We start from the raw sequence: 21,526 nt of genomic DNA on the forward strand, positions 1-21,526 counted from the left end.
ACTATCAAAATAGGCAGTTCTAAGTTTAAGTATTCGCGGGTTCTAGCTATTCGCGGGGGAGGGTGTGGTACGCATCCCCCGCGAATATGGGGGGTTTATTGTAGACCAGAGAGAGTAATGGCTCCTTGGTCTCTAACGGCCCGGTTGTAAACGAGGGCGGATGCATGTGCACAATAGTCATTTCTCTTTCTTGCAGGTTCTTTTGATGTTGGAAAAACTGGGTTCAGCTTCTTTGAGTCCATTATATACTCCATCACGTGTTATAATGTTATTCATTACGACACAACACCTGGCCAAAAAGACCAACTGGAAGAGAATTCTTAGATATTAGTTTGGTCACCATGGAGTTCTGGTAGACCATGGAAGGTAACTCCTTGAGGACGAAGCAAGCAACTACACTATCAAAAAGTGAGATTTGTGGTGCTCGTCCACTTCTAAGCGGGGTCACTCGGTCACTCCCTCCCAACATTCTTCCCTGTTGTTCACTCCTTTAGATTGCACCAGTTTGTTTCCACAAGAAACTTTGGAACGAGTGACGGGCGAACTGCAGAAGAAGTCAACCCAAGACCTGCTCCCTCAGTCTGCCAAGAGGACTAGGATTCTTGCATGACCTTCTTCTTCATCGGTTTCAAATGTCAGGACTTCTTCTCCACTGGCTTAGAAGCTCTTTCGAGGAAGTAGAGGCCGGTTCCAGTCCCGTCCGAGAGCCAATCTGCGTCCAGTGCGACCCAGCAAGAAGCCTTCCAACAAGCCCATCCCTCGCTAGTGAGCTCGAGAAGCAGGCGGTGGAAGAAGTCGAGGATACAAGCACAGAGGGATTTTACAATCGCCTCTTCGTAGTCCTCAGGTCATCAGGGGGATGGAGACCTGTCCTGAACGTCAGTGCTCTGAACTTCTTTATTCAAACTACGAAGTTCAAAATGGAAACGAATCAGTTGGTCCTGTTAGCCATCCACCGGGGAGATTGGATGGTCACGGTAAATATGCAGGACACATACTTTCACATTCCAATTCACCCAAACTACAGAAAGTATCTGAGATTCATGTTCCAGGACAGGGTCTTCCAGTTTCAGGCTCTGTGCTTCGGCCTCTCCACAGCTCCTCAAGTTTTTACCCGTGTTCTCGCTCCATTGGCGAAGTGGTTGCACCTCATGGGAATAAAAGCGTCTGTACCTGGACAACTGGCTCCTACGCTCCCCCTCGAAATCCCAGTGCACGGAGGACCTTCAGAAGACTCTTCAGCTTGCACAAGATTTACTCAGTCAATTCTACATTTGGGGATAGTGATAGATTTTCAGAATTTTCAGGCTTTTCTGTACCAACAAAGGATTCTCACTTGCATCAGGAAAGTCTGGAAATTCATTTCTCGCCCATCCTGCTCAGCCAATGCTTGGATGAGCCTTCTAGGAACACTGTCCTCAATAGAGGAGCTTGTTCCTCTGGGCAGATTACACACCAGACTGCTACAATTTTACCTCAGAGCCAACTGGTGGAGGAAAGTCTTTCCAGATTCATTCGTCTTCGAAATCACCCCCGAAATCAAGGAGGACCTTCATTTGGTGGCTGGTGGAAAACAGATTTGTGACAGGGATGTTGCTGTCTCCTGTGAACCCCGACCTAATGTTTTACTCCAAAGCGTCAGATCTGGGTTAGGGAGCTCTTCTCAACGGTTTTGAGGTGTCGGGGTTATGGTCTCCGACCGAAAGAAACCTCCACATAAATGTAAAAGAGTTGAAGACGATACACCTTGCTCTTCAGTGCTTTGCAACAGAGACCTTTGACAGGACAGTTGCGGTCCATTTGGACAGTATGACCGCACTGGCCTACATCAAGAACACCATGGAGGGACCCACTCCTTTTCGCAGTGCGAAGCGGCCAAGGACTCTATTCTGTGGGCAGAGAGCAACAAGACCACCATTGTGACCTGCTTCATCCAGGGCAAGGAACGTCCTTGCGGATGAATTGAGTCGCGGCAAACAGGTTCTACCAGCGGAGTGGACACTCAGTCCACAGGTGTGCACCAACCTGTGGAGGCTGTGGGGAGAACCTTTGGTAGACCTGTTTGCAACGTCAAGAAACCATCGTCTCCCTCTGTACTGTTCCACGACGCTGGATCTGCAAGTTTGGGCGACAGATGCCATGCTGCTGGATTGGTCGGATTTCAACGTTTACGCCTTTCCTCCCTTCAGCATGGTAAGGAAAGTGTTGAAGTTCAGTACCCATAGCAACACTTCAGTGACCCTGGTGGCTACCTTTTGGCCACAAGGAATGGTTCCCAGGCCTTCTAAGTCTGTTGGTAGATTATCCAAGGCTTAAACCTCAGAAGAGAAATCTTCTCAAGACAGCCGCACTTTCAACGTTTTCACCTAGGCTTATCCCCTCGCTCTGACAGGCTTCAGACTGTCAGGAAGCATGTCAGAGTGAATGGTTTTTCAAGGAAGGCTGCAGAAGCTATTGCAAAGTGTAGGCGACGATCTTTTGCTGCAGTCTACTAAGCTAAGTGGACAGTATGAGGAAGACCCTTTTTCTGATGGCCATAGCTACAGCTAAAAGGACTAATGAGCTGCATTCCCTTGATAAGAGAGTAGGCTTTGCTCAAGGTGATGCTGTTTGTTCGTTGACCTTAGGATTCATGGCAAAGAACGAAGACCCTACTAAACCCTGGCCACGTTCTTTTTCAGGCAAGAGCCTGTCTAACATCCTAGGTCAAGCGGATCAGGAGAGAGTCCTCTGCCCAGTTAGATCTCTTCACGAGTACTTAAGGAGAACCAATGGAATTAGAGGTTCTTCTCCTGAACCTGTAGTGTTCAGTTAAAGACCCCAGTCGTCCTTTTTCTAAAAACACCTTAAGGTTCTTTTTGAGGACTGTGATTTCTGAATCACACTCAGAGATTTCCTGCCTTTATGTAAGGTCAAGGCACATGAAATTAGGGCAGTCACAATGTCGCTGGCCTTCAGACGTAACCTATCGCTGGCTTCTATCCTGCAGTCCACATATTGAAAATGTAATTCAGTGTTTGCAATGTCCTACCTACACTATGTTGAAACAGTACATGAAAGATGCAGCACTCTAGACCCGTACTTTGCAGCTGGCATGGTGTTGGGGGATGAAGGATAGGAGGAATGTCTTTGTTTTTCCTTTATCCACTCTCCTTGAATAAGGATTGTTTTCTTGGGAAGCCTGATTGGCACTGTGTCGTGAGTGCCATCAGTTTGTTTGAATTTTAACGTGTTTGTGGTGTAGGTTTTAAATTTCATTTGGTCATATTTTATTGTACTGCGTCCGGGGCAAGGGCACACACATATTTGATGTGTCTTTTTGGATTTTTAGCTTTGGCAACCTGCAATTGATTCCTATGTTGCAAAACACATGCTAAAGTAGAGGCGACTCTTGACTCTACTGCCACATCGCTACAGGTCGAGAGGAACTCCAACTTGAGGTAGTACCTATCTGCCATAACTCCCTTACCAAGTAAGGTTACAACAAGAATTTCACAATGCTAGCTAATTTCTTTATTTCAAATTCATCTCCATCTCCGAGTGTTTTTTTAGTAGTTTTGTCTGTGTATCCCACCACCTGTCAGTGTGGGATTCAGCTATGTAATTATTTGGTTAAGTTACTTAAATGAAAATGACATTTTTATAATAAAGTTTTATATATACTTACCAAATAATTACATGATTGGAGTCCTCCCGCCTCCCCTCTCATGGACGTAGAGCATAAACAAATTGAGCTCTTTAGCTGTGTTTTACCTATCCTTCCCTGAAAGTGGGCAGGGCAGTCTACCTACACCCAAAACAAAAGAGCACTACAGCAAATTTTGAATTTTGAGTTGCTGCGTAAAGTAGAAACTAATAGCTATGTAATTATTTGGTAATTTTATCATGAAAATGACATTTTTCAGAAGTATGTGGTAGGAACAACTGAATGTAAATTCTGGTAGTATATCTGCAAAATTATTTCATTTGAACCAGCAAATTTCAGTAAAAATATAAAATTAAGTTTAAATTAATACAATTTAGTTTTTAAAGCTTTAATACTCCTACATGGTCATGTGTAGCATTAAGTGTCAGCACTTCCAGTGTGAATCAGTGCATTAAATATTCCATCACGCCATATTAATTTAATATCCAATGGAATATCCTTAGTTATATTATAAAAATGGTCTGGCACCAATAGGCTCTGTTTACAAGGTGAATCTGTATCTCTTGTACAAAATGAAAATTGAGAGTTTTTGCCCCCCGTTATTATAAACCAATAAGGTATTGCATGAAGAACAGAGGACTGAATTGCTTTTGTATTGGCTAAGACAGTCACAATATCACCTCCAAGTATTAATAACTCTTCTTTATCAGTTTGCTTGCAAAGTTTTTGTAAAGGTTCTACATCTCCCGTTGTAAGTGATAGCTGTAACATGGATAGTGGTTGTGGGATTACTGAAGTGTGAGGTAGGCTATCCAAGTGAACATCCACGTGATGAGTTGTCTGGAAAATCAACATAAATATTAGTTCAATTATTTTTTCTGCAAAAGTCCTATTCTATATTATAGGGAATATACTCAAGCTGAATTATAAAAATTGCAAACAGTCTGAAACAAGTGCAATTCAATTAGAAATCATGGGTCTATGGTGTGGGAGCTATTAATATTTCATTGGAATATTGTACCTATGACTGGGGTCTTGATAATGTATAGCGGTCACAAATTAAAATTTTCTGAAAATTTTAGGTACAGTACTGCAGTGTTTTGTGAAACCATTGATATTTTCCAACAGATTCATGATTCAGAACTATACGAAAGTAGCGATGACTTGCTGGAGCATGAACTTGGGATAGCAAGCCGAGGAAGCAAAAGAGAGATAAGGTTACTTGAAGACCAGGTCTCCAAATGGCAAGTCTTGGTAGATACAGTCACAGGAATCTCTCCTCCAGAATTTGACAACCAGACATTGGCTGTCCTACGTGGTCGATTAGTAAGGTAGGATTTGCTCATCTTTCAGTTTGGAACAAAATCCAGTGACATCTACATGATGTAGTAGAAATGCAAATGTTGCAGAATTACCTCTAAAACATTTTACTGTGTTCTTAAAGACATAGTCTTTAGCTGAATATTGGTATAATACAAACATCTTCGTGCAGATTAATACCAGTACAGTCACTTTTTGAATAAGTTTAAATAATGTGTTTTTGTTTTAACATGAGCAAGTATTTATAGAGGTATGCTCTACTGACACAGTAACATGGTAATTTTCATTTAAAGTTAATTTACTCTTGAAAATCATTTCCAAATCAGCCGCAGATCTAGGATGGTCCAGAGTGGCGATTATGTCACAAACACCCACTTTGCCTAGTGGTAGGAGAGGGAAACGTTTACCCAGTGGTCCTAGATATACAGTACCATAATTATTGCACAAATGCAATAATTTTACCTTCTGTATGATATATGATACCATGTGTACACTAATGGAATTATTCACAGAATTGTACAATAATCAACTGGAAATGTACAATGATTTGAACATTTTTGTCAGTATGAAAAAATGGAGAAGAAATTGCATTCTCTCTCTCAACTGTTTTATGAAGAAGTGTCTAACTATATGTGTTCAGTTGACACAAGGATTTTATTCAAGCCCACAGTGCAGAATTTAAATGTAGTACAGTAGAGTATTAATAATATTTCTTAAATATTATTGTGACGTAAACCTTAAAATTGGCAAACTTGCTCAAGAGTCCAGGATTGGTAACTCTCCTTATTAATGTTTGTTTCTTATGGGAAAATATTATCTTTAAATACAATTTCAAATAATAAGACCTCTACTGGAAAGTAATCCTTGCTTTAATCTAGAGTTAACTGTAAGAATTCTCTCTTTCTTTTTCACATTTTGATAAATCTTGAGTTAACTGTAATAATTTTTTCTTCCTTTTCACATTTTGATAAATCTATGTTATATCAACTTTAAACATACTGGCTTTTCAAATGACATTTTTGCTGATGTGTTGAGCTTTCAGAGGAATTGTAGATTTTGAGGAAACTAGAAATGTAATGGATCATGAAGTTGTAATATAAGTGGTTTTCCTTCTTATGTAGAGGGAATAGTTAACATTGTTGTACAAAGGTAGGTAGTTAGAAGAATTCTGTGTAAAAAGTAATGCATCAGTGCTTCAGTAGCATTTCATATATCATTTATTCATGTTTTCTTGAACAGGTTTAGTTTTTCATTTTAATTCTAAATTTAATTGTAACTAAAAAGGTCTGCCTGAAGAGTTGACAAATTTACGAATTTTGTTAAATAAGTATTAGCTATGAAAATTTTTTATATAGCAGTTAACCCTTAAATGCCGAGCCTCTATTTACAAAAGTGTCTGCCGTATGCCGGCGGCGTTCAGAAGTTGGCGCCGCAGCTGACACGCTTAGTTTTTAAGATTAAGAGTTCATTTTTGGCTCCTTTTTTTGTCATTGCCCGAAGTTTAGTATGCAACCATCAGAAATTAAAAAAATATCATTATCATATATAAATATTGGAATATATGACAGCACAAAAAAAAATTTCATATATAATTGTATACAAATCGTGCTGTGAGAAAAATGGTTAAAGCTAATAAGTTATTTTTTTATTGTATTGTACACTAAATTGCGATGATTTTGGTATATAACAAACTGTAAAATGATCAAAGCAACACAGAGAAAATATTATCACAAAATGATGCATGAATTTGTGACGTGCAAAAGTAAAAAAAAGTTTTTTTCAAAAATTCACCATAAATCAAAATATTGCGCTAGAGACTTCCCATTTGTTGCAAAATGTAGGTAATTGATTGAATATTACTAGACTGTAAGTGTTTTAGCTTCCAATTGCAGTTTTCGACCATTTCAGTCGAGTTAAAGTTGACTGAAGGTCGAATTTTTTCTATTTATCGTGATTTATATGAAAATATTTTAAAACTGATAAAAGCTACAACCATGAATTATTTTTTGTTGTATTCTACATGAAATTGCACACATTTTCATGTATAACACTTTATGTAACACCTAATAGAAAAGGGTGCGAAAATTACGACAAGGTGACTAAAGAAATTCTGAGATTTTCAGCAGAGTAACCGTGCGAGGAGGTAAGGAAAAAGTTTTTTAAAAAATTCACCATAAATCGAAATATTGTGCTAGAGACTTCCCGTTTGTTGCAAAATGAAGGTATAAGATTGAATGTTACTAGAATGTAAGAGTTTTAGCTTACAATTGCATTTTTCGACCATTTCGGTCGAGTCAAAGTTGACCATAGGTTTAAATTTTGGCACTTATCATGATTTATATGAAAATATTTCAAAACTGATAAAAGCTACAACCATGAGTTATTTTTCGTTGTATTCTACATGAAATTGCACACATTTTCATGTATAAAACTTTATGTAATGCCTAATAGAAAACTGTGCAAAAATTACAACAAAGTGACTAAAGAATTTCTGAGATTTTCAGCAGAGTTAGGGCGGACGTAAGGAAAATAGTTTTTTTCAAAAATTCACCATAAATCAAAATATTGTTCTAGAGACTTCTCGTTTGTTGCAAAATGAAAGTAAATGATTGAATATTACTAAAATGTAAGAGGTTTAGCTTACAATTGCATTTTTCAACCATTTCGGTCGAGTCAAAGTTGACTGTAGGTTTAAATTTTTGCACTTATCGTGATTTATATGAAAATATTTCAAAACTGATAAAAGCTACCACCATGAGTTATTTTTTGTTGTATTGTACATGAAATTGCGCACATTTTCATATATAAAACTTTATGTAACGACTAATATAAAACGGTGCAAATATTACAACAACGAGACGAAAGAATTTCTGAGATGTTCGGCCGAGTTGCGCGCAGACGTAAGGAAAATGTTTTTTCAAAAATTCACCATAAATCGAAATATTGTGCTAGAGACTTCCAATTTATTGCAAAATGAAGGTAAAAGATTGAATATTACTAGAATGTAAGAGTTTTAGCTTACAATTGCGTTTTTTACCATTTTCGGTCGAGTTAAAGTTGACCGAAGGTTGAAATTTTGGCAGTTATCGTGATTTATGTGAAAATATTTCAAAACTGATAAAAGCTACAACCATGAGCTATCTTCTGTTGTATTCTACATGAAATTGCGCACATTTTCATAAATAAAAGTTTATGTAACGACTAATGTAAACGATGCAAACATTACGACAACATGACGGAAGAATTTCTGAGATGTTCGGCCGAGTTACCAGCAAGAGCGTAAGGAAAAAAGTTTTTTTTTTTTTTTTTTTTTTTTTTTTTTCAGAAATTCACCATAAATCGAAATATTGTGCTAGAGACTTCCAGTTTGTTGCAAAATGAAGGTACATGATTGAATATTACTAGAATGTAAGAGTTTTAGCTTATAATTGCATTTTTTACCATTTTCGGTCGAGTCAGAGTTGACCATAGGTTTTAAATTTTGGCACTTATCATGATTTATATGAAAATATTTCAAAACTGATAAAAGCTACAACCATGAGTTATTTTTCGTTGTATTCTACATGAAATTGCACACATTTTCATGTATAAAACTTTATGTAATGCCTAATAGAAAACTGTGCAAAAATTACAACAAAGTGACTAAAGAATTTCTGAGATTTTCAGCAGAGTTAGGGGCGGACGTAAGGAAAATAGTTTTTTCAAAATTCACCATAAATCAAAATATTGTTCTAGAGACTTCTCGTTTGTTGCAAAATGAAAGTAAATGATTGAATATTACTAAAATGTAAGAGGTTTAGCTTACAATTGCATTTTTCAACCATTTCGGTCGAGTCAAAGTTGACTGTAGGTTTAAATTTTTGCACTTATCGTGATTTATATGAAAATATTTCAAAACTGATAAAGCTACCACCATGAGTTATTTTTGTTGTATTGTACATGAAATTGCGCACATTTTCATATATAAAACTTTATGTAACGACTAATATAAAACGGTGCAAATATTACAACAACGACGAAAGAATTTCTGAGATGTTGGCCGAGTTACAGCGCAGACGTAAGGAAAATGTTTTTTCAAAAATTCACCATAAATCGAAATATTGTGCTAGAGACTTCCAATTTATTGCAAAATGAAGGTAAAAGATTGAATATTACTAGAATGTAAGAGTTTTAGCTTACAATTGCGTTTTTTTACCATTTCGGTCGAGTTAAAGTTGACCGAAGGTTGAAATTTTGGCAGTTATCGTGATTTATGTGAAAATATTTCAAAACTGATAAAAGCTACAACCATGAGCTATCTTCTGTTGTATTCTACATGAAATTGCGCACATTTTCATATATAAAAGTTTATGTAACGACTAATGTAAAACGATGCAAACATTACGACAACATGACGGAAGAATTTCTGAGATGTTCGGCCGAGTTACCGCGCAGACGTAAGGAAAAAGTTTTTTTTTTTTTTTTTTTTTCAGAAATTCACCATAAATCGAAATATTGTGCTAGAGACTTCCAGTTTGTTGCAAAATGAAGGTACATGATTGAATATTACTAGAATGTAAGAGTTTTAGCTTATAATTGCGTTTTTTACCATTTGGTCGAGTTAAAGTTGACCAAGCTTGAAATTTTGGCAGTTATCGTGATTTATATGAAAATATTTCAAAACTGATAAAAGCTACAACCATGAGTTATTTTCTGTTGTATTCTACATGAAATTGCACACATTTCCATATATAAAACTTTATGTAACGACTAATATAAAACAGTGCAAACATTACAACAACGTGTGAAAGAATTTCTGATGCGGACGTAAAGGAATAAGTTTTTTCAAAAATTCACCATAAATCGAAATATTGTGCTAGAGACTTCCAATTGGTTACAAAATGAAGGTAAATGATTGAATATTACTAGAATGTAAGGGTTTTAGCTTACAATTGCGGTTTTTGACCATTTCGGTCGAGTCAAAGTTGACCGAAGGTTGAAATTTTGGCAGTTATCGTGATTTATATGAAAATATTTCAAAACTGATAAAAGCTACAACCATGAGTTATTTTCTGTTGTATTGTACAGCACATTTTCATACATAAAACTTTATGTAACGGCTAATATAGAACAGTGCAAAAATTACAACAAAATGAAGAAAGAATTTCTGAAATTTTCGGCGAGTTACAGCGGGGCGTAAGAAAAAGTTTTTCAAAAATTCACCATAAATCGAAATATTGTGCTAGAGGCTTTGAAATTGTTGCAAAATGAAGGTACATGATTGAATATTACTAGAATGTAAGAGTTTTAGCTTACAATTGCGTTTTTCGACCATTTCAGTAGAGTCAAAGTTGACCGAAGGTTGAAATTTTTTGTAGTCGACGTACGATACGTCCACTTGGCACCCAACAGACAATTTTAGTCGACATATGATACGTCCAGTAGGCGTTTAAGGGTTAAAAGGGCATCAGGAGTGTCGCTATTCATCTCAGCAGCCTCGAAAACTATGGATTAGACACTAATATCTGTCATTTTTGGTTATTTTAATGTCACCCCCTTCCCACCTCTACCCCTTTGGTGCCAGTGATGTACCCCCCCCCACAGTATTCTTTTCCAGATAGTAAGTAATATGTATACTGAAATGAGGTATGATAAACCTGTAGAGTTGATTTAGTTACTAAGTCTGCAAGCAGAACCAGCCCCCGTTTCAGGGAAGCCCTCCCCACCCCCACCCCTTTTGCTGCCCTTTGGTGATAGTGATATCTTACCTCCTACAGTATTCTTTTCCAGATAGTAAGTTATATGTATACCAAGTTTGGTTGAAATTGCTCAATGCATTTCAGAGTTATGGTGAAACACACACACATCCATTTTTATATATATAGATAGATTAATAGTGTACTTAGAAGGTTGCCACTTATAGTTGGCTTTGTGCAGCACACTGTAGATGGCATTGGTGCTGTGTACTTTTGGCCTCAGCTGCATACCTTTTTGCTGTTTACTTTTCTTTCTCTGGAGTCTCCTAACTAAGCTGTCTAGTTTCTTTAAATTTACCATTCTCCAATTTTCACCTCATTTAAGAAAAAATTCTTTTGGTGAGTGCTAGTAAAAATGTAATTCTGTGCCCTTATTAACCAGTTTGTATTACATGAATTGTTAATAATTTCATTTTTTTATGTTCAGTTATTCAGTAAATATATCTAAGTATGTGTATCCACTGTCATACCATAGTTTAATTATGGTAATTTTTCTTCTGTTGCACGGTTTAAGAATATATCCTACAATAATGGTAAGTTGTTCCCTTGACTTGAATCATTTTTTGTAATCATGAAATATTTTGTGAGGGACATGTTTTCAGGGAAGCCTTCTGGTTATAAGAATCTTTATCCTTTAATTGTTGCAGTCTTTAGTTGCTTTGTTTTCTTTGTTACATTCTATGATTTCACTTTTAGTTTATCGCCATGCATCACCATTATTAATGGTTTTATAGGGTTAGATTTGCAATAAGTTCTCCCAGTCTTCTAGCTTGTTCACACACAGTCAGAACTTTCATTGGGTCCAAGTCTAAATATTTGCTCTTTGTCAATGATTTTCTGGTCTTTCCCAATGATCATAATGCTGCTACTTCTTTTGAGTGATTATTCCCCTTCTCTTCCCATCTTATGGCCCATCATCTCCATCTGAGATTTCAGTTAGTTTTCAAGCCTATGGACACTGTGTCTCCCAGTAACATTCTTGATACAGTCCGACCTCCTAAGACCAGCACCCTTGGGACCAGGCCATAGCCAGACCACAGAAAATCCCAGATTTTAGAAATTACCCATAAAAAATCCTCTATGTAAACAGTCTTGCCAGCTCATTTCACAGATACTGTATATTGCAGTGATATAAAAAGTAGAACAAAGCTCATGAATAATCACTGTCATTCGTTAGGTTAGTTCCTTAGCAAAATTCTGGCCTGCTCCATATGCATCTCTCTGGAAATGCTTACACCTTCACTATGCTGGAGCTTAACCTCTTTATAAATGCACTGTCAAATTCAGATCTCACACCCTTCATTGTTTTTCAGCAATTCAAACTTATGGTTTTCGTTTTCAGCAAAAACCTAAAATCTGCTGCTTTCGTTTATTTAAACCTACATGTGTGTGTGTGTGTGTGAGATTAAGTTGTTACACCGACAGATATCCATTTGCACAAGTCAAATACTGTAATACAGTAGTATTAAGAATAATGATAATTTTAGAAAACTGTTGTTTTACATACTGTATGCAGGTATACTTCGTGCATTATTGTTTTATTATTATCGTATTATAATTTATGAACAAAACAAACGTGCGCTATTTGCATTCTGAAAAGCATCAGCTGATTGTATTTTACCGACATCATCACAGCAATTATTTGCTAAATGATATGCATTTCGGAGACGCGTTTTAAACGTAAATTATCAAAGCAGAGTTTAAAAATGCAACTTACATTATTTTTAAATAAAGTAAAGGTGTGAATTCGGCAGCATCAGATGTTTCCTTTGCCTCTTCCAAAACGTTTTGTCGGCCTGCACATTATTCGTTTCTTCTGTCAGAGCTACAACCGTAAATTTAGTGGCATACTTTAACATTTTCCCCTCCATTGAGTAAAGCATGAATAAAGATTTATTCTTGTCTTATTTATGAAAGTCACCATTGAAAATCAGCAAATTTTTAACAAGTAATCAACTGTAACATAACTCTTAATAAACGTGTGTTAGTTACGATAACTGACATCGGCTAAAGTTTGTTTCTTGATTCGAATGTTTATATCAGTACTTGTTGTTTAAGCCAGTTTCGTGCAGACAGTAGTAAGTGGTGGTTAATTATAAGAAATAGTGATGAATTCTTAGACAAGTCACATTGTTGGTAAGCCTGATTTAATGTATGAAGATTTGCATTTAACCTAATGAACTTTGGCTTCTAGGCCTGTTTATTAGTGAAAAGCTAACTCGGATATAATATGCATTATCAATGGTATCTACCAAAACCGAGACAGGCATAGATAGCCTAGCCTAGTGCAATCTACTGTAAATACACCTCACACTATACTGTACATGATGTATATGATGAAATCATGTTTTTGGATGAAATTTTGATGATCGCACGATACACGAGTATATACTAATTACGGTATCCTGTATATTTTTGAGTTTCGCAGAATGTTTTCGTTGGAAATTAATTGTGCTCGTGTATTTACGGAGCAAGCTTCAATTCCAAAATCCAAAAAATCCAAATACTGAAACGTGGCACCGCCCTTGTAGCCACTCAAGAACTAATGGCAGCTGATTCAAAAACATCCTGGAATATGGGAGTTCCTGGACCACAGAATTCTGGATTTTGGAGGTCGGACTATAATAAGATGTCCAGTGCATCTCGGCCATGAATTATTATTATTATTATTATTATTATTATTATAATTTTTTTAACCTAATCCAGGTACTTTGTAAGTGCACATGCATTACACATATTGCTCTATGAATAGATACTTTTTAATTATGTTACCAGAAATTCAACATTCTCTTTCCACATTATTCAGACTGTTTGCAACCTTTCCCGTTATTCTTTTAGTACTAGCTGCAGTTATTGTTCTCTCAGTAGTAGCTAAAGTCCAGTATGTCACCAGGTAAGAAATGTTCTACCATCTCCAAACACTGTCTCTCTACCTTTGCAAAATCCTTTTCTGCCACCTCTTCACTCTCAACTGCTTCATAAGATTCTCCAGTTCATTTCCACAATATTGGTTTTCCTCTGCGATTATTGGTAAAGATGGTACACCTCTTCATTTTTTGTGAGGGAGCATAATTGTCAGTTATTTCTTTAATTGGGGACTTTATATGTATTTATTTTTTGTTATATATAAAAAAATATATATATACACACACACACACACACACACACACACATATATATATATATATATATATATATATATATATATATATATATAAACAAAAGTACTGTTGGCTGTAGAGTTAATTATGATATGCAGTAAAACTGTACAATACTGATTATAATCTTTCTATTTCTCAGATACCTTATGAGATCAAGAGAGATAACTTTAGGACGTAAGGCTGCTGGTGTAAATGTGGATGTTGATTTATCATTAGAAGGGCCAGCATGGAAAATATCACGTAAACAGGTGCAGTATATAACTAAGAGTATTGTAGTCTGAAGAAGAAAAAGATACTGGAAGTATACCAGCATCCAGCTTCAATGAACAAACCCACACATTTTAACTTGGGTACTTTCAGGTCTGCTCCAGGCCCACTGGATCTGGCACTCACTGCTTTTGTGGACATTTCCAGCAGTTGTTTATATAATCCAGTTCGTACTGTCTTTTTTATAGTAACCCATGCATTGAGGATTCCCTTTCATAAGATTCCTTCCAAAGGAGTGGCTAGAATCTTCATTACTAGATGTTATAGTATTCTAGTCTTTGCCTTAGTCATGAGACCAGTACACACTGTCGATGTAACAGTTGTAGTGCCTTATAAATGTTTTTAAAATTCTGTCTCTGCTTTGCATAAAAGTCATCAACAAAGGGACTGGCTGTACAAGAATCGTGGGTGGCACTGGGGAGCATGCAGTCTCTAGATGAAACAGTGTTATGCTTGTGGCTCTGGTTGTGATAGTGGTTATCAGAGTTTGGGTCAGAATACTCTGATTCCACCTCTTTAGGATAAGTCCTGGAAGCTGGAGCAATTCTAATCAAGAATTCTAGGTTGGCTCTGGTCATGGGCTCATCCCTGAGCAGCTTTGCTGGAAAATATTAGAATGGCTTCAGTCTCTGTTTTGACTGGAATATGATATTAGCATCGCTGGTCCTGGCGACGTCTTGGCCTGGCTAGGATTGGAACTTTGAGTGCGGTTCTGCCCAAAAATATGGCTTCTGGCATTGGCATATCCATGGCCTAGCTTGGAACTGGTTTTGGGTTGCAGTTCTGTATTCTAGTGTGGCTTTGTCTTGGCACTTTGCATTGATCTGGGTATGGTTCACAGTCATAATAGCAAGCATGGCTGTGGAATTAAATAGGCTCTGCTTGAGGTTCCTGGCATTGGTGGTGTGTGTCTTGATGTGGTCCTGGCTTGGCATGTTTCTGTCTGCAGTGATGGCATGAGTCATAGTTAGTTAGTTATAAATGATTTGTTTAACCAGACCTCTGAACTCTTTTAGGGTTCTTCTCGGGCTGGGAAAAGAATGGGGGAAAGAGTACATAAAAAATTAAGTAGTTAACTAAATAAATAAATAATAAAAAAAGGGGGGGATTTAGAAAAAAAAAAGGGGGAAGATTATATTTTACTTATCAATTTAATTTTGTTTAAGAAGAGAATGATATTATTAATTGAAAAGTTATTACCTTCTGCTAGAATATCCTTTATTGATTTATTTTGTAAATAAGTCTTTCTTTCATGATGCCATCTGGGACAGTCAATCAAGATGTGTTTGATTGTTATTGGGATGTTACATCTATTGGCTTGGGTCTGGTCTTGAGTTGTGGTATGATTATGACCCAAATGTGGATTTAATTGCAGCTCCTAAATGGTTAAAGCTTCAGCCATCAAGGAGGATTTGGCCCTACAAGCTGAGAAGGCTCTTGCAGTCATAGTCATCAGATTAGTGTTGGCAAGAATGTTGGAGGGTTTCTTGTGATGGTTCTGGCTACTGAAGCAGTGGTTCACAGTTCCATCTGGTAGCCTTGGTTGAGGTTCTGGATTAGGCTCAAACTGTTTGAGGAGGAGCTGTGGGAGTGGCATTTGGCACCAGCTTGGCTGTGGAAAGGCATTAGTAATATGGGTTGCACTGCCTAATCTTGCTGATCGGAAAAGAATTTGAGCTTTCAGCATGGTATGGCTGTTGACCATGGCAGCTCAGCTGACACCTCTTCTAAAAAAAAGATTATCTTGAAAATAGTGACAAAAGGAGCTCTAAAAAGACCAAGGCCCAACAGTTAAGCTGAAGAGTAAAAAATCAGCCCATTCGATGTTTACTACATTACTGATGTCCAGTACATTGATAAAAGAGGTTTCAGATGGGGTAATCAAGAGAAAAGTGTAATACAAGCAATTACAAATCATGTGATAATGCCAAACCAAAGCTAATGTGAAAAAGAATATCACTAGTGGATGGGCATATGTGTAGCAAACTAAGTAGAGCTTGGTGAGGTAACCTGGTAATTATCATGAGACGTGTAGTATAATAACACAAGTAGCCCCATGATAAGGCTTATGAAGCATGTGAAATGGGATATTTACCTTGCAAGCTACAAAAATAAGTTTCAGAAATGTTCGTTATTCATGATGTAATTTTCTCACAGAAAATATGAAAATATAATGAACATGGTCAAGTTATCAGATTCAAAAGTGCCCTTTTAGTTTAACCAGACATCTGGGCAAAGTAACTTTCATGATCTCTTTAAAGAGCCAATATTAACAACATATGTACTGAAATGTAAAACCCAGACCTCTTTGAGTTGTCTCAGGTCTAGGTTTTACATTACATATATAGGTTTTACATTACATATATAGTGTTAATATTGGTTCTTTGGTTTTTACAGAGGTCATGAAAGTTACTCTGTCCAGATGTCTGGTTAAAGGTTTTACAACATTAACAAAATAGGGGCCACTTTTGAATCCGATCATATGACCTCATATTTTTTTTTTTTCTGCTAGAGAATGACTGAATATAATGAATATTTCTCAAACCTGATTTTTTAGATTACAAGGCATGGTTTTTTGCAAGATAAATATCTCATTTCATAAGCCTTACCATCAAGCTATTTGTGTTACTGAGCTGTCTTTTTCATGACGCTTGCAGAGCCAATATTAATAATATAGATGATAATTTAGGTTTAAAACATGACTGATAGTATTAACAATGTAGGTAATGTTAACCACAATGTATTAAAGTGAATTGTATTTTTCCTAACTATACAAACCTGAGGTCCTTTACAATTACTTACAGCAGAGCTGGAAACAGCCATTGAACTTTCAAACAATGTGGTTAGGTAGTTAACTACCGTCCAATAGGAGGGAGTCCTGGCCACCCAGACATAAACATTCCAATTTGCCTTTTGGCCCAGGTGTCAGATTGAGGGGGTGGCATGAGGTGGGCATAGAAATGTAATGTAAAGGACCTCAGGTTTGTGTAGTTAGGAAAAATACAATTTACTTTAAAAAACTCTGATTCTTCCTACACGATATACAAACCATCAGTCCTATACAGTAGGAAGACTCACTGGTTGGAGGGAGGAATCTGAGCAAGTGTCTTGAACTGACTGGTTCTTTTCCTGGTGGACAGAGCAAGGAAGAGAAACCTGCCTCTGACAAATTGATCGTTGTACAGCCGCATGATCAGCTGTCAGACTTCTGGGTCTTTTTCGCATGAGGGAGGAAAACTTAACCTCATACGAAAATATTTGCCTTACTGTCTCTGACTCTTGAGGTTCATCCTAGCCTATTTTCGTATGAGGTTACATTTTCCTCCTCATGGGAAAGAGACCCAGAAGTCTGACAGCTGATCATGTGGCTCTACACCAATCAATTGGTCAGAGGCAGGTTTCTCGTCCTTGCTCTGTTTACCAGGAAAAGAATCGGTCAGTTCAAGAGACGCACTGGGATTCCTCCCTCCAACCAGTGAGTCTTCCTACTGTAAAGGACTGATGGTTTGTATATCGTGTAGGAACAAATCACAATTTTTTTAAGTAAAATGTATTTTTCCTAACTATACAAACCTGAGGTCCTTTACATTACATTTTTGTGCCCACCTCATGCCACCCCCTCCTTAGAGGAAAGAGCAGGTTTGCTTCTATAATCCTGAAAGAAAAATATAATGGAAGCTTGATATATATACTTATCTGCATCGACTGCCAGTTCCAGTACTCAACGACTCAAGTCCACTCTCAGCCCGAAGGAAGGAGAGGCCAGTCACTCCCGTAGTCATTCTCACATCCACAACCAAACATCTTAGGCAAGATGCAACCCTGTCATGTTAGAGGAGCTGGTTAAGCTACACAGCTTGTTGAGCAGCCTCCACAGGTCCCAAGGAAAAAGTGTCCAAGGACTTGTGGGCAGTGCCCTGAAGGTAGAACAAGGTGAAAGTGGTCTGTCGAGACCACACCCCTGCTTTCAGTACCTAAGGAACTGACAGGTTCTTCCGGAATGTGAGGGTTGGACCAATGCCCCTGACTTCGGGAGCTCTCAGGCGGAAGGTACCGGTGCCGTCTTTGCTAGCAGCAGAGTACGCTCTCCTGATCATCTCACAAAGCCAGAAAGAAATCATGTTCTTGGACACTTCTTTCTTGGACGAGCCAGTGCTAACGAAGAGCCGTCGTGAACAGACCGGAGATGAAGAGTCCTCTTCAGATAGCGCCACAGCACTCTAACAGGACAAAGTAGCATTTCGTCTGGGTCATTATCTACAAAGTCCTCTAGGGAGGGGATCATGAAGGACTCAACCCTAGCATGAGGGACCAATGGGTTTTGAGTCTTCGCCATGAAATCCGGGACGAAACTGAGCAGAACTGATCCCCATCCCTCAAGTTAATATTGAAGGAAAGTCCATGCAGTTCTCCAACTCTCTTTGCTGATGCCAGGGCAAGCAGGTAGATGGTCTTTAGGGTCGGATCCCTGTCTGACAACTCTCGTAAAGGCTCATACGGTGCAAGAGTCAGGCTCCTCAAAATGAGAGTTGCATCCCAAACAGGGGGGGCAAGACCTTTCGAAGCTTCTCATCAGTAGCAAAATCTCCAATGAAGAGATGTCCACATCCTTCAGCTGCAAGACTAGACCAAGTGTGGCCCTATAGCCTTTCCCGGCTGAAACAGAGAGCTTCTCTCGGCGAAAGAAGACGAGGAATTCTGCGACCTGCTGAATAGTAGCTCCAACCAGAGAGAGACCCCATCTACGACACCAACCACAGAAGACAGCCCACTTTCCCTGGTATACCGCTGCAGAGGACTGTCCGAGGTGTCCAGCCATCTCTGTTGCTGCGCAGCGCAAAAAGCCTCTCACTTGCAAGAGATGCTGGATAACCGCCAGCCGTGAAAATGTGTGGTTGACACAGGAGGTTGGGCCAGGGAGGAAGCTCTCTCAGTGCCTCAGAAAGCAGAACTAGCAGGTTGGGATACCAGAATTATCCTGAGATTCAGGGTGACCAACACTTGGCTGATTACCCTGCCAATCAGAAAACAGAGGGAAAGCATAGACATCGAGGTTTCCTGTTGTGCCGGGTGGCAAACAGATCTGTGACTGGACACCCCCAAAAATCAAACACTCTCTCCGTGATGTCTAAGTGAAGGGACCATTTTGTCCCTATCACTTGATTCTGGCAGCTGAGCTTGTCTGCTACTACATTCCTCTTGCATGGAGTGTATCTGCCTGATAGCTGTACTGAGTGAGCTACCACCCACTCATGCACCAGCATCATCAACTGGTGAAGCGGAAGGGATATGAGACTTCCCCCCCCTGCTTGTTGACATATGCCACCACCGTGGTGTTGTCGCTCATCAACACCACGGAGTGTCCCGCCTCTCAATCCTGAAACTCTTGGAGGGCCAGGAAGGCTGTCTTGAGCTCCAGAATGTTAATGTGAAGGTGCTTGTCGTCTTGATTCCACACTCCCAAAGTCAGCAACTCTTCCAGGTGTGTGCCCCATCCCTCGGTCGATGCATCTGGGAAGGAATTATGTCTGGAAGGGGAGTATGCAGGCATAACTCTTATTAAGAGGTTCCTGTCGTCCAGCCACCAGTCTTTGAGGGGCCTCACAAGTGGGACCAGTACTCTTTCAGTCTCCACTGAAGAGAACAAAGGTGAAATTGCCCATGAGGGACCAGCTTCTCCAACGACAGATGACTGATGACGGCTTGCCATTGCTGAGCCGGCTACTCCTGTCGAGATAGGAACAGCTGTGCTGCCTTCCTGAACCTGCTGATATGAGTCTGAGGGGAAGACTGGCTGCTACCGTATCTAACAGCATGCCCAGGTACTTCATCCTCTGCTTGGAAGTGAGATCGGACTTCTCGAGATTTACTACAGTTCCTAGATCGTGGCAAAATTCAAGGAGTTGATCCCTGTCCTGAAGCAAAGGACAAGCCAATTGTCAAGATACCTCAACAGACGCATCCTGTTCGAATGGGCCCAAGCTGTTACCAGGGTGAACACTCACGTGAACACCTGAGGAGCAGTCGAGAGCCTGAAGCAGAGTGCCCTGAACTGGAACACCGCTCTCCCAAGGATAAAACGAAGGTACTTGCAAGAGGACAGATGGATAGGTATTTGGAAATGAAGCACATCCTTCAAGTCCCGTAAGCATGAAGTTGTTCTCCCTGATGGAGGAAGCGCAGAATGTGCTGTCTCCATCGCGAGCAGTCTAGTGAACGAATTGGTTAAAGGGACTGAGGTCTATGACCGGTCTCCAACCCCCCTGAGGCTTTCTCTACAAGAAAGACACAGCTGTAAAGCCTGAAGACCAGTCCGACACGACTTCCAGTGCAGCAGCAGCCTTCCTCTTCTTCGGCCGACGAGCCCCAGAAGAGGAAGGGGAGGAAGTAGTAGAAGACAGAGTTGATGATGACGCCTTGACTTCTTCGTCATCATCTTCAAGATGGCGGTCAAGTCCCCCATCCGAGAGGGAATAGCAGACATCACAGGAGCAGCTAGGGCAGCCCAGGCGGCAGGAGTATCAGTAACAGGAGCAGCGACATGAGTGGCCGGGACAGCCAGGGAAGGTGGAGCAGCAGCAGCAGCAGCCTGGACAGCAGAGACAGGAGCAGCAGGGGCAGGAACCACATCTAGGGCACAGAGGTGGCGACCATCATGGACAGAACAGCGAGAGACGGCAGGACCACAGCAAAACCTGGAGGCAGGGGTGCCATATGCTGGGATGCCAGGACAGAAGTCACTTGGGTAGGGAAGTGCGAGGATACTGTCACCGGCATCTTAGCGAACACTGACATTGTCACTGTGGTGGTCGTGGTGGTAGTGGCAGCGTGGGTCACCACTGGAGCTGTCATCAGATGCGCAAAGAGGCCCTGCAGGGTTGGTGCGCAAAGAGTCCCTGCAGGGTTGGAGGACCCGAAAGGCCCAAGGATCGTCAAGCTGCATTCAAATGAGTCCCCTGCTTGCCAAGGCACTGCTCGACCGCCAAACTAAAAGAATAAAAGGGTGGTTTAGTGGAGGGAGACTCCTCTCACTCCGAGGGAAAAGCTTCTCCCCCAGAAGAAGGAAAGGCCCCTGGGAGGAGGTCGTCCTGATTGCCTGCTCCCTGCTCCCCCCAATTGTTCCTGACGAAGCAAGCAAAGAAGACGAAGAAGAATACTCTCCCAAAGGCGAGACAGCCAGAAGGGGAAGCTTGACGGGAGAGAGAAACAAGGAGAAGGGTTAGCCACCAAGGGTGTAGTCAGGGGCATATAACCCTCAGACAGCACCTTGGCAGTCTTCCTCTGATATAGTTTCCTCCCTTCAAACTTCACCTACAGCTCACCCAACCAGGAACAACACTCTGCAAATGTAGTCCATGAGCACACATGCCCCCTGCATGAGGAACAGAGGGCTGAGG

General features: G+C 39.6%; 2 protein-coding genes across 9 annotated transcripts in view; one reads left to right on the forward strand and one right to left on the reverse strand.

Moving 5' to 3' along the window:
* Positions 1 to 21,526, forward strand: part of Rcd5 (microspherule protein Rcd5) — a 70,413-nt gene that overhangs the window by 47,890 nt on the left and 997 nt on the right. For all 5 annotated transcript variants that reach the window (XM_067092330.1, XM_067092317.1, XM_067092311.1 and 2 more), the window contains exons 4-5: positions 4,775 to 4,977; positions 14,002 to 14,110. In XM_067092330.1, the coding sequence (XP_066948431.1) occupies positions 4,775 to 4,977; positions 14,002 to 14,110 (312 nt within the window). The remainder of the gene's footprint in view (positions 1 to 4,774; positions 4,978 to 14,001; positions 14,111 to 21,526) is intronic.
* The window catches only part of LOC136831645 (protein arginine N-methyltransferase 9-like), a 69,053-nt gene continuing 51,545 nt past the window's right edge, over positions 4,019 to 21,526 (reverse strand). For 3 of the 4 annotated variants that reach the window (XM_067092291.1, XM_067092275.1, XM_067092283.1), the window contains exon 9: positions 4,019 to 4,486. In XM_067092291.1, coding sequence (XP_066948392.1) covers positions 4,064 to 4,486 — 423 coding nt within the window. In that variant the 3' untranslated portion in view covers positions 4,019 to 4,063. Of the gene's footprint in view, positions 4,487 to 15,329; positions 15,742 to 21,526 lie in introns of all 4 variants that reach the window. The other variant, XR_010850948.1, reaches the window with a different exon arrangement.

The sequence above is a fragment of the Macrobrachium rosenbergii genome, chromosome 4, assembly GCF_040412425.1.
Source record: "Macrobrachium rosenbergii isolate ZJJX-2024 chromosome 4, ASM4041242v1, whole genome shotgun sequence".
Taxonomy (NCBI): Eukaryota; Metazoa; Arthropoda; class Malacostraca; order Decapoda; family Palaemonidae; genus Macrobrachium; species Macrobrachium rosenbergii.